Source organism: Sinocyclocheilus anshuiensis, unplaced genomic scaffold (assembly GCF_001515605.1).
Source record: "Sinocyclocheilus anshuiensis isolate Anshui unplaced genomic scaffold, SAMN03320099.WGS_v1.1 scaffold93, whole genome shotgun sequence".
Classification (NCBI taxonomy): domain Eukaryota; kingdom Metazoa; phylum Chordata; class Actinopteri; order Cypriniformes; family Cyprinidae; genus Sinocyclocheilus; species Sinocyclocheilus anshuiensis.
This window is the reverse complement of record NW_015539852.1, coordinates 590,128-604,185: the sequence shown is the minus strand read 5'-3', so window position 1 is coordinate 604,185 and position 14,058 is coordinate 590,128. Positions and strand designations below refer to the sequence as shown.

General features: G+C 36.7%; 1 protein-coding gene and 1 pseudogene across 1 annotated transcript in view; both read right to left on the bottom strand.

The window, feature by feature from the left end:
• Positions 1-476: 476 nt before the first annotated feature.
• On the bottom strand, positions 477-11,402 carry LOC107684682 (1-phosphatidylinositol 4,5-bisphosphate phosphodiesterase gamma-2-like; annotated as a pseudogene).
• A 1,317-nt stretch (positions 11,403-12,719) lies between these two features.
• Positions 12,720-14,058, bottom strand: part of LOC107684680 (1-phosphatidylinositol 4,5-bisphosphate phosphodiesterase gamma-2-like) — a gene marked incomplete at its 5' end in the record, with an annotated part of 16,497 nt that continues 15,158 nt past the window's right edge. The window contains 3 exons of the mRNA XM_016481006.1: positions 12,720-13,453; positions 13,586-13,674; positions 13,759-13,938. Coding sequence (XP_016336492.1) covers positions 13,289-13,453; positions 13,586-13,674; positions 13,759-13,938 — 434 coding nt within the window. The remainder of the gene's footprint in view (positions 13,454-13,585; positions 13,675-13,758; positions 13,939-14,058) is intronic.

The window sequence follows — 14,058 nt, the reverse complement described above, 5'->3', positions numbered from 1 at the left end:
AATATTTTAAGTTGGGCTTTTATTTGGTTTTGGTGGTGTTACTGCTTTCATATCAGCCGTCTCATGGTTAATGTACATTAATCTTAAAAAAACAAAAGGTCCCTTCCACGTGCAAAATGTGCTTAGAGGTGCAAATCCATTTAATCCATGGATTTCTAAAGTCATAATACTAAATATGTGAGTATATGATTGCCCACATTTACACAAGTCTGCCCGGTCACACTGCAGTAAATATATTCTAGGTGTTACATAACTGATGGCAAAAATAGTTCAAGCAATTTCTGCATGGTTTTCAAAGTCTTCAGAAGCCATATCATTGCTTTGTGTGTTTTTGGTGTAGTAAACATCACTGTTCTCATACAATGAATGGAAAATTGGCTAGAAAGTTATTTAACAGACAAAATCATAGATTTTTTTGGGTCAACTACCGCCTTAACTATAATACACTGATGCTGTTGTTAATGATCATGTAAAGACTAAAAAAAGAAAGATGTCAGTTCGTCTTTCCTCACCTCCAGCTGCTGTACATGCACCAGAAGAGATGAAAGCTCCAGGTTTTAATGAAACCTGTTCTTCAGTGGAACAGATCGATACCCTAATAAAAAGAAAAAAATGACCAGAAGAGAAATGCACCAGTTTAGAAACCTTGAAACTTGTTAAATTGTGGCCATTAATTAAGAATTTCTTCCCACAACTTAATATGTTCCCTCGTTTTAGTCAATCGTGGTGACTGACATTGTACTAAGTCATTAATTAAATAAAAACAAGGAAACAAATTAGTACAATGTGGCCATAATTTATTATAATATATGAACGAATTAGTAGTGTGGCCACAATTTACTAAAACAAGGGATGAATTCTTCGTTCGTGCCCAAGATATAACTAAAACAATAGAACAACTTTTTGTGGCTAAGATAGATCCCCACCCCCCAAAAAAAGTTGTCTGTCCTAGTTGATTTAGATGTGAAAGGAAAGTTTACTAAAAGAACAATTAAATATTTACAAGGCATATTATATATTTTTGGGCTCAGATCTGTTGGATGGATTTACCTGAGCGAATACCTCTAATAGGAAAAGTGGCTTGTGCAAGAAACTTAGCATCAGAGAATGTGTCCTCCTCAAAAACCACAAAGCGCAGGAAGGCCAGGTCTGGCTCATCTATTTTAAAGCATTTGGGTGGATTCGTTGGGCCCAGCCACACCGGATTCAGTCCGTTGTCCTCTGTAAAGAAACCAACATTCAGCACTACTATAACCTAAATTGTAACTCCTCTCTCTCTCTCTAATTCTCTTCCTGTATCCTTACTGAACTGTAGTCGTCTGCTTGTCCTCCTGTATACGGCCACAACTCAACCTGCACAAAAGGACTGACGATGTGCTCTGGATTGGGCAGATGCCTGGCTGCCATCACCTACAGCTAGGAAACCCAAGAAAATTGTACCTCACAAATACAATTAGTTCACCCAAAATGATCATTTGCTCACTTTTATGTCATTCAAAACCTGTAAAGCCCTTAAAAAGTAAATGTCTTTCTTCCATGAACATAAAAGGAAATCTTTTCCACAGTAAATCGGGACTCTCGAGCAGCAAAATGACCGTTTCTCACATTTTAGTCCACAAAAGGAAGTCATACAGGTTTGGAATGACACGAAGGTGAGCAAATGATGACATTATTCCATTACTTTAACAATGCAGGCATTAGCCTTCATTGAAGAACTCAATAAAACAACTGAATCAACAGGAACTGCAGTTTAAAGCAAATAGGAGTTATTTACTCTGATTCTGATGGTTTTGTTTAGCAGGTTTCTTCTTGGTTGGATCTCGCATCCACTCTGGTTTAAGCACATAGCCCGTGCCTCCATTCAAACTGCATGAATTCATCTGAAGAGAGACTTGGTTGAGGTTAAGATTTATTAGACACATTTATAACAGTTCTGAAGTTCAACAATCATAGGGACGCTACAGCAGACTTTAGTGTAAACGTTTCTTCTAAGGTCAAGTACAGTCATGGTGAAGCAATAGTTTTAAGAGAGGCTTGCTGAGAAAGTTAGTCAAAGCCGAGATGTTTATAGCTAACATGTAAATAATGAATAATAATAATAGCACATGTGGGTCAATGGCACAAGGATGTGTTTTTCTCATTGGATAGTTATCTATGGAGCCCCTAAAGGGGGCTTTAAAAAACAATTGGGGGTAGGAGGAAAAAATATTTTTCAGATTTCCCTCGCAAAACTTTTGCGTTCTCTTGCAAAACCAGTTGAGTTCGGACAAACGCTTCCTGTTTACGTTACAGATTGTAGTGGTTCATAATCATAACAGCTCCATACGTTCACAATGGAGCGGTTCATAGAGTTTTGTTTTGAACTTGGACGAAATAGTCAGTGCATGCTTATCAAGGCACGGTTTTGGGACATTCTAAAATGCTTAAGGTAAACACTGGATGACTAAATTCAGTACACACCTTATTAATAAAGCATACAGACAAGCAGAATAGCCCAGAATATGAACGTAACCCGGTAAATTGCACTTTAAGCGTATCCCCCATAGAAAGAAAACGCTTAATTAATGGTCTAAGACAGTGGTATAAAAAGGCCGAATTCGGTATACAGTTTATTAATAAATTATAGGCCTACATGAAAGCAGGTAAGCACTGAAAGCTATGAATTCTGGGCTTGTCTGCTTTCCTGTGCATAATAGGCTATATTTTATTAAAGGGGTCTATGCTCTTTTACAAAGTCTTTATTTTGTTTTGGGGGTGTATGTTCTATGTTCTAGCTAGAACATGCTCTCATGCTTGGTGGTTAGAAAAACGCATTATTTTTCACATCATTTACATTATTACAATACCTTTCTTTACAGCCTGGCACAAATGGCTTGGGTTTGATGAAGGCCCGCCTTCCGAAAAATGAAATGTTTTGTGATTGGTTAACTGTCCCAGCGTGTTGTGATTGGACGGGATTGGAGCTTAGACGGTGTTTCAGCCACACCCCTTGCCAAAGCAATACAACTATACGGTCTGCTCCGGTATAGTTAAGGATTACCATATCAATATGAGCCGGTTTCAGACCCCGAGAATATTGATCAAGAGGATCGCGCAGAACCTTTGCATGCACGGATATTGCAAGACATATTAGAGTGGTGACTAGGGTTGGGGCGATAGACGATGGCATCGTCCATCGCAGATGGCTGATAGACATCACGATGTTGAGCCGGCATCGTGACCCGAACTCAACTGGTTTTGCGAGAGAACGCACAAGATTTGCAAGGGAAAGAAAAATATCTTTGCGAGAGAACGCAAAAAATTTTGCGAGGGAACGCAAATATCTTTGCGTCAGAACGCAAAAGTTTATCGAGGGAACGCAAAAGTTTTGCGAGAGAACGCAAAAAAAAAATTCTACCCACCCAAAATTTTTTCCACCACCATGTCCCTTTAGGGGCTCTGTAGTTGTCTGGTCATTGGCATAGTTGACTCAAAAATGAAAATTTGTTGAAAATGTACTCTTGTACTCAATGTACCATTGATTGCTAAATATCTACGAATCTGTTCAGACGAAGAATCAAACTCATCATTATCTTGGATGGAATTTTCAGCGAATTTTTGTTTTTGGCTGAACTATTCCTTTAAATGTGTAAATCGATGCATACTTAGCGTGACTACTAAACGCATTCGGTTGTTCAGGCCTGATATGCAAACTTTTTCCTAACTAATACAGTACTACTTATAAAACTAACTTAAACTTATTCCTTCCAAACCATAGGTTCCAAACAGAATATTTTAACATAGCCATCTATCGCCCCCTAGAGTACTGAGGTTTTACTTCCACAACAATGCATCAACTTACACTACAGTTTGGGTTCAGTAATGTTGAATTTTATTAGATTTTAAATGAATACATTATTAAATAATGTAATTATTATTCATTATACAATTATTCAGCAAGTACACATATTCATCAAAAGTGAGAGTAAAGGCATTCATAATGGTATAATAATTGAATAAATTATATTTTAAAATATATCAAAACAGTTATTTTAAATTATAATAATATTACACAATATTATTTTTACCATGCAAATGCAGCCTTGGTGAGCATAAGATATTTTTTTCAAAACATGTAACACTTTCTCTTTTCTCTTCTTTCACTTACCAGCAGTTTGGAAGTTAAGAGCCACCTTTTGGCAGCCTAGTTTTCATTAAGGACAAGGATCAAAGTTAGAGGAATCAACTCGCCCACTGCAGGGATACACACGGGTCAGCGCTTTGCAGTTATACTCCAAAATGCTGTCTGATTTCTCCACGGCAGTTTAATTCCCCTCTTTTGGAACCGTGTTATCCGGAACGGAACGCACCTCTTTGTAGTTATAATTTTCTGAGAGGTCATAACAGTGCAGAATGGAATAATACATGAAATGAAAGGTCCATTTCACTTACCTCAAAACATTTCTGGAATTTTTTGAACGTGGCCTTGAAATTTTGCTTAATCTTGATGCGTATGATAAAGTACAGCTGCTTTTCATTTTAGTTAGTTCCACATTTTTTGTTTCACTCGTGTAATTTTCTGTATATTACATACCAAATGTCTTTTTCTTGATAGATTGGCAGTATACCACCATATCTGACATCTGAACAGCTATTTTGGTTTTGGACTCCATTTCTGCTATTCTCTATTTCGAGAAGTAAGGGAGATATTGTCAGTGCATAGACATTCACAGGAACTATTGGTCATCAAACATAGAAATAGATACACTATTAATAATCAAGCACAATAACGGATATTGAATGCGAGTTAGTGTGGCACGAAAGAGAGAGAAACCAACCGCTTTCTCCAAACTCTGCTCATTTTGGATGATGTTCAGAAGCATCTGGTACCACTCATCCACCTGCTCCACGATCTCACACGTGAACTCATTTAGCTTCAAATCCTCCCTATTCAAAGGGGTCACCACGAGGGGCCTGGCATGTTTGGCTTTGCATGCTGAGGAGAACCCATTAAAATCAACAAGGAAGAGAGTATTAAAGTCTTATATTTTGTAAACCGAGAGGAGTTTTTTGCACTGATTATTGAAAATAATGAGAATAATCTTTCTTGCAGTGCCTGCTGAGTATTGGTGAGATTTTATATAGATGTCACAGCTTCTCTAATCATATAGTCTCTAGTCATAGTGTATTATGTGTACAAACATATTCACACAGGTGTCAAAACAATCTTACCAACGGTACACTTTGAGATGTCCACCACACCTTTACACTGGTCACATAAAGGATTGTCTTTAGCAACCTGAAAGAATCACTGAGCTCAAATAAGTCAGTTTATGTATACACATATGTACATTTTTCTTTGATACCTTTCACTCTTACTAATCCAAATGCTCTCCTGCTCTGAATCCCTTTCATATAAATGGTTCACAGGATTATATAGTGTCTTCAGTAGCGGTCATTGAAATCATAACATCCCCATGACACTAATTTTACAGTCATATTTACTTTAATGCATTGTTCCATTGCCTAGTCCAGTGGTAGGCAAGTTGGGTCTTAGAGAGCCGCTCCAACCGTAATCAAACACACCTGAACAAGCTAATCAATGTCTTCAGGATTACTAAGGCTATAGGCAGGTGAGTTTTGTTTTCAGGGTTGGAGTTGAACTCTGCAGGACTGCGGCTGTCTAGGACCGAACTTGCCTACCCCTGGTTTAAGCCCACTGAAATGCTTGAATGCAGACACATTAACATCAGAATCTCTATGTTTTAGGTAAAAAAAAAACATTAAAATAACACATTATTAAAGCTGCAGTCCGTAACTTTTGCCTATTTGTCGCCATCTCTGTTTGAAAACCTGCAATTGCAGCTGTGTGCGGAATAATCTTCCTTGCGTGGGTTGTGCGGCAGCTCGGCTCCAGCACGGATGAATCTAATGTTTTGAGGTGAATGTGTGGCACCGCACCAGTGTGGATACTGTACTTTGCACTCACAAATTCTAGCCTAGGTCTTGGAATATATTACCCAAATAAGCATTTTCACCGGATATTGTCATCTGAACAAGTAAGTAACAAGTCTGCCACGTTTGTTCTGACCAACTGAGGAAAAAAGCATTACAATAAATCGCACTACCAATGGTGATTTAATCTAAATGAGCTCATATCACATAAAACTGTGCAAATTATTATTATTGTTATACTTTATTCTCAAATTGTTAATGTTAACAACATCAGCATTGTGTGACTATGAGTATAGTGTATAAGCGAGTAGATTTCAATTTCTACACAGTCTAATCTAATTGTCATACCCTTCGAATTTTTTATATAATTGATTTATTTATTAAATACATGTAATGATTTTAAATAAATTATTTTAATTAATTATTTTTAATAGATGCATGAAGTCGGAAGTCCATATATATAATAATAAAAAATGTAATTTAAAATTGTGTGTGTGTGTGTGTGTGTATGTGTGTCTGTGTGTGTAAAATTGTATGAAACAGAACAGTAATTATTTATAATTAAGTATTTTTTATAATTGTATAATTTTTACATTTTTTAAATATTGTTTTATTTTACATACAAACATTATGTATTATTCAATATTATACATATGTGTAATTATATAGATGATAGACAGGCAGACAGACAGACAGATAGATAGATAGATAGATAGATAGATACATAGATAGATGGATGGATGGATGGATAGATAGATTTAACCGTTTTGCTCCTATAGTGTGTGGTGTGCCGCTATGTGACAAAGACAGCACACCACACACCAACAGACTGTGAACACGGGAAATCTTGCAAAATCTCTCGAGACTTGAGAATAAACATGGCGGACGATAGGCAGGAAGAAATTGTGATGACAGTGTTTGGAATGATTTTGACAGAAAATGGACACGTTGTAGCCTATAAACAATCGGCAAGCTGATCCTCCATCTCTGCTGTCCAAATCCTTTTGTGCTGCGCCATGACCGTCTTCTGTAAGCTCGCTTTCTGGATATTGTTTCGTTTCACGTGATAATCTCCAGATCGTACGGGTGCTTGTCCTCGGGGTTCCCCCCACACATCAGGATTTCTGATTGTAAAAACCGCCTCCAATGTTCTTCTGAGCAGATTCAGTCTTAACACACCTCACACCACAGGAAAATCTTCTTTAGAACCACCAAGATAATCGGGACGTTACCTAGGATTGTCGGAAGGGGAGAAATCGGCCCAAAATCAGCCCGATTATCTTGTGGTGTGTACCCAGCATTAGTTTCCGAATACTTTAAGACCATTGTATGTGTACAAATAAAACAAATATTTGCCCCATCATACTTACTTCACTGCTCACTATCACACGTTGAGAGATCCACCTGCAAAGACAAAATGATACAAAACTACAGTTTGTATATGGTCACAATTGTTGTATCTCTTTTAGGCTCTGTGGCTAATTTGTTTCTCTTATCTATTCTCTCTTCTCTCACCAAACAGAAGCGCTCCACTAACTGTGGCGTTACAGGGTAGCGTAGTTTTGTCTTGCTGTAGAAAAGCTCGTCACGAAAACAGCTAACCAGGTCCTCAAGGCTACCAAACTCATAGGCGTCTGCCAACACATACTTGCTGTTGTATTGGTAAATCAGATCATGTTCGATATCCCCCTCAATTCTGAGTACCAAATAGACAATTCAAAACACATACTGAAAGGAAATTAAGTGTCTTTGAGGGGTACAGTAAAGAAATGAAATGGAAAAAACCGAGGAACCTGATGGAAAGGGTAAAGGTGTCAGGGTCTTCTCTTTGTCTGATGAGGAAGGCTCTATCTTGAGGGATCCTCAGAAGATAGTCTTCTGCTTCAGCTTGACTCAGGTTACTGTAAAACCACCTAAATATGACAACACAAGTTTGTGTCCAGATATTTCTAGTTTCAGTTGCTGAAAAATTATCTGTCATTGAAATTTGTATGTATATGGGTAAGTGATTTAATTTAAAATGCATCTTTTCTTCTTATCCCATTTGGTGGGGAGGCACAAAATTGAGCCAAGGCAGGAAACCATTGAGGCGCAGATTGAATGAAATCTATCATACTTGATCAGATTTTGTGTGTAATACTCGATCAAGGCACACATACTAGGAAAGCACTGCTTGCTTGTTAAGTAGAAGGACCATTGACCATATTCTGAGGAACAGAAGATTCTGTAGTGCTGAATTCTCCTGCTCGTCCTATAGAAACCACACAGAATATTATTATATCAGCATTTTCTTTCGCATTATTTGTCTTTGTGAATATAAGATGTAAGCCTGGTGCTAAACATTTGTCCAATGCAATGTAAAATAAATAAAAAGTTGGTAATCTACCAACCAAAAGAGGAAAAAGTAAGAAAATCCACAATATTACCAGTGTAAGGAAAAATTTAACAGGTCATTTACCACATATACTGTACATGTGTGTGAGAAAATTAATTTAGGACCAAGCTTCAAACTTTTTTGTGAAAGAATTTTAAAAAAGCAAATAGTGAAAGGCTGGGCAGAATAAGTACCACAAGGAGATACTGTAGTTTCTGATGACTTTTTAACTCTCTCGCACAAGGAAGGTTCCATCTTTTCCCTTCTTCCCTTGACAGAAATCACGCAAGAGTTTTTCAGCGGTTATTCTGCCTTCAGCCAACGGTCCATGAAACCAGGGCTCAGACAGGTGCAGCTCTGAGCTGTCCTGAATGTTTCAGAAAGAAGAGTTCATGAGCAAATGTGAAAGTGTGTAACAAACTTCTCAAAGTGGCTCATCTTCACAGGACTTGAACCGACTGGACAATGAGTCACTTATCCCAGGACTGTCTTCCTCCCACTTCTCTTCAGAATAGTACAGCTTATTATCTGAGATCACACAGTCATGCCTGTAAAACCTCTACATTAAAAAATATATATTATAAATTATCATCTATGAATAAGTTGTTATTATTACGACTATGAATAAGTAACAGCAAAAAAGCAGATCAGATTTAAATGAAATGAAAGCACCGTATCTATTGGATCCCAGATGCAAAGCTCTCCTTCCTTCTCCACTACATGGTTTTCTTTAGCTTTCCTTATCTGCTTTGAAATATGAAAAATTATGAATTGACCTAAATCTGACCTAAAAACTTCAATCAGATCCTTTAAATTTGACACACTGTTGGCAAACAGATTTTAAGTTTGCTGATGGAGAAAAATTATGATATGGAAAATAAAAATAAAGCACAGTAAGACATATGTGTAAAACGTGCACCTTCTCCCTGTAAGTGTTTCCAATTTTCTTGAAACTGTCTAATTTTCTTTTCACAGCCGTTTCCCCTTTCTTCTTACACAGTTGTTCAGAGCAAATAGAAAATTACTCAAGATACTTCGTAAAATGAATGCAAACTTGCATGTGCATTTACAGCAGATTTGGAGAAATTTTGCATTCCATGACTTGCTCACTGATGGATGCTTTGTAGTGAATGGGTGCCGTCAGAATGAGAGTCCAAACAGCTGATAAAAACATCACAATAATCCACATGATTTATATAAACAAATTCATCATTAAGACATTTTCCACTGTAAACCATTCTCTCTGGCTAAAGTACCTCTATCCTTAATATTGCTTGCTTTCTCAAATGAAAAAGTCATCTCGTCTGATTCAGGACAGAAATATGCACAGATCAAGCACTGTTTACAAGCAAAAACAGTCCAAAACCATTATAAACAAATATGTCAGTGGATTTTGATGTGAAAGGTTATAGACTTATTCACTGGAGAAAGTGTTTTTTATGGATTATGGACTTGTATTTTGGCCACATGCAATGGTTTAAAATTAAAATGCTTCAATGATGGATTTGTTTCTCATAAACACACAGCTTTTTGCTTGACAAGTAATTTAATCATGACAACTCTCGGAACATTTTAGCATGGTGATGGATATGATAATGTTAATGTATTTGGTCTTGGCAGAACAGATCTGCTACGCTGCTGCTGAATTGCTGCTGCTGTTGGTTATTGCTGTAGTTGTAGATTATTGCTGCTGCTGCAAGCAAGTACAGGAACTTGCTAGTGCCAATGCATATGGCGATACGGTGCCATGAGTATTTAAGACATACTGCTGCTGCACAAATAGCATATAAAATAACCCCGTAGCAGATCTATACAGGTGGAGCTGGGGAAGGTGGAGGGTTTCAGAGAACTCTGAAAGCGCACTGCAGGAATCTCAAGTGAATGCTAGCCAGCCATATAAATGCAAGGCAGTAAGCTCATTGGCTGCAAATGCAGCATGAACCAATCAGCTTGTGCCAAGTCGTTTAACTCTCTGAATATCATCAGTTACGTTAACACCCCGTCAGAATGCGCAATCTAGAGTTTCATGACTGAACTATATATTTAACTGATGGACTGTAGTCGATTACCTGTGGATTATTGTGATGTTTTTATCAGCTGTTCGGACTTTCATTCTGACGGCACCCATTCACTGCAGAGGATCTATTGGTAAGCAAGTGATGTAATGCTATTTCTCTAAATCTGTTCTAGAAATAAGCTCATCTAAATCTTTGATGGCCTCAGGATGAGTATATTTTCAGCAACTTTTCATTTTTGGGTGAACTATTCCTTTAAGTCAGATCCATCTTTATTTTTCATTCATATTACCCACATACAAATGGAATGTACTTCAGTGTTTACACAAAAATAGTGTGACCAGTATTACTTTAAAAAAAATTGCAACTTAATTTTCATATATATTGAATTGAAAAAAAAAAAACAAGTCGGAACTATATGTAGTCTAAACAAAGCCTAAATTCCCCCAATGTGTTACTTAATGGACTTAATTAACATATGATATTAGAAATAAGCATAGAGTTAGGGTGGTTGGTTATGTGAGTAAGATAAGCAGCTGCTTTAATTTTAAACTCTACTTGTGGAAGGTGTGTGGAGGTGTGAAGGTGTGAAATCTACTCCCCCTGCTCTCATTAAATCGTTGGAAATCCTTGAACGTTTCCCACTGGCGAACCTCCTTGAACTCAAAAATGTCCACTACGAATACATAAAAACATATATAGTAAAATACAAAACACTACAGTATATGACTAGTATTCCTTTGAATACATTTCCGTGCTTGCATAGGGCCTAAGCAATTCTTCTGAAAATTGTAGAAACCAAAACACTTTCTTAGACATAGTGTAAAATAACAATACTGCTTTTTTTAAAAAGCATTAATTCCTTTTTTTGATTCAAGTGTCTTTTCAAGGAAGCAACTTACACATTCTGACTATCCTGTCATCGGAGCGTATATCAAGGCCACCTGCATGCTTTCTGTAATGACCTGGACGGTGAGTCTCTCAACCCTATGCTGATACACCATCATTTCAGTCCCCGTCTGCAGATGCTCAATAACCCGTCTCCTCTCATCCTCTATCAGCTCACTGCCGCCCACCATCATTGCATCTGACTCACATGGAGTAAAGAAGCAGAGCTTTTTGCATCAGATTGCTTTTCACTATGTTATGTTTATCAAAACAATTACTGTTAAAAGTCAGATCGTTCATGTGACATGTATTCAGACGCACTTACCTTCCAGTTTCGGTGCGCAAAGCAAACTGAGAAATGACATCTAGTGGTTGTTCTCCAAACCAGTTTTGAAAAAAATCACATCCTGTGGCATAATCAGCTTTCTTATTTCCTATGATGAAAAGCAAGCATTTCCAGACGACAAAAGAGAAAACTAAATCCCCAAACTGTCTACATGAAAGTTACCTGAGAATTGGTTTAAAGTATAGTCAATACCTGTATTTGTAATGCCACAGGCCTCCAAACCAATATTTGGAACGCTGTATCTTCCAAATTCTATGTATAAAAAATGCTCTCAAGCAGACATTTAAAATGTTGTAAGACAAACAGTGGCGTGGACATTTTGTTTTAAAACAGGGGGGTGGAGAAAAATAGAAAGAATTTGTGAGAAGAAGTGGATTTTACTGGAAAGAGAGATATATACTGATGTGCAATTTCCTGAACTTAACAGTGGTCACAAAATATGCTTTCTAGGATTTTTGGTTTCTAGCTTTTAAAATCTCCACATTTAATGCCCCTTTGTTGTGTTTTTCTTTTTTTCTCCCCAAATACATCTCATTTTTATTTCAGTTTTAGTCATTTTAGTACATAAAGTTAAATTAAATAAAAATATATATATATATTATTTGGCAAACAGCTGAAATAAACTTTTTTTGTATTTTATTTTATTTTTGTTAATGTTTATTTCAAATAACCAATCCTTTATGATTTTGGTTGCATTTAAATATAATAGTTGCATTTGCATTTAGTTGCATGGAAGTATAAAACCCCTGCTACATGTATTATGCATTAACCATCATTAACCTCTTCTTGCAATCAGATGTAGTAGACACATGTTGTAAATGACAGCATGATTGCTAAAAATATTTCATTGTTAAAATCAACAAGGTCAGACAGGCTTCTTATATCTTTGCGACACTGTGCACTTTTACTGCCTGTTTTATTATATTTTATATATGGAACACCTGGTTCTTGAGATTTTCTACTTCCTATACTGGCATCGTCCATGGGAAAGTTATCAGTTGTAGTAAGAATGACCTGAAAAGACAGTTTTATTATTATTGTAACAATATATTGCAGTGTTTTTCTTGTTAATAGGCTGAAAATGTACTTTGTACATTTTTCTTAGTAAAAGCTTTATAAGATAATATACAAATAAAAGTACAAAACAATATGTGTCCACATATTTATTTATTTGGTGAGTAGCTGTGTAATTATCAGGATAATGTACAAACAAATGGCAATTATACAAAAAAAAATAAACTAATTTATTTGAGATAATGACTGTCAGACTGTGCATTATCGCTTGCATATCCAACCAAACCTGATAAAACTTCCTCAGCATATTAAAAACAAGATAGAAACCAAATAAATAACGTCTTGTTTGCTATTTAAATTTTTAAGACAATAAGGAAAAGTTTAATACAGCTGCAAATGAAATGTTACAATCAGATGAAGACGATAGATGAAGTTTCACAGTTACAAAAAAAAAATAAAATCCTTCATGCAGTTTTCATGCCTTCAATTTAAAGAGTTTTACAACTTCTGGGTTGTAGCTACACTTTCCACAGAGTATTCACCTATGAGTATTGCTCAGATTCTCTTTGCAATGAATTCCTGTGTGAGCACAAGAGTGAGATGGCTGCAACTTCCTGTTGGGGCCTGTTAGGGAACCAGTAGTAATAGAGCAGCGGAACCGAGAGGAAGAGACCCTTAAGAACATTAGAACCAGGCCGGAAGGGAACTAGACTTTCCTCATGAGTAGAACTTGCTGTTGTTGATTTTTTGCTGTTTATTCATCTTTTTTTCTGAGTACATGAACTGGTTGGAGTGAGTGTCGTAGAGGCAGAACTCGTTGCTTAACTCCGCCTGTTTCTTTTGCAACTGTTTCGAGGAGGAGTAAAGTTCCTCCTGCGCTTTCTGAAGAAACAAGTGAGATATGATAGGGGATTTCCATTAAACTAACACAGTATTCTCAATAAAATAAAATCTTTTCTTAAAATAAATAATTACATCATCAACAAATTGCCTGTTTCAAAATATGTTTCTTACCTCCACCTGCTGTATATCAACATACACCAGTAGAGATGCCAGCTCTAGGTTTTCACTAAAGCCGTTCTTTAAAGGGACGGATCTGTACCCTGTGAAAGCAGCAACTCAGTATTTGTACTTAAATCTGCACAAAGTTTCACAAAAATAACTGGCAATGAAGTTGATAGACTTACCTGAGCGAACACCTTTCACAGGGAACGTAGCCTGGGCCAGGAAATTGGGGTCAGAGAACATGTCCTCCTCAAAGACCACAAAGCGCAGAAAGGTGAGGTCTGGTTCATACACGCTGAAAGTAAATGTCTCCGAAGGCTGATTGTTCGGCCCGAGCCATATAGGGTTCAGTCCGTTATCATCTGTGGACACATTTAGTTATTTACTTTTTAAATGAAAAAAAAAATTGAAAATGAATTCTGCTGCCTCTCAAAAAATTTGGGTTTCTATATATATATATATATATATATATATATATATAT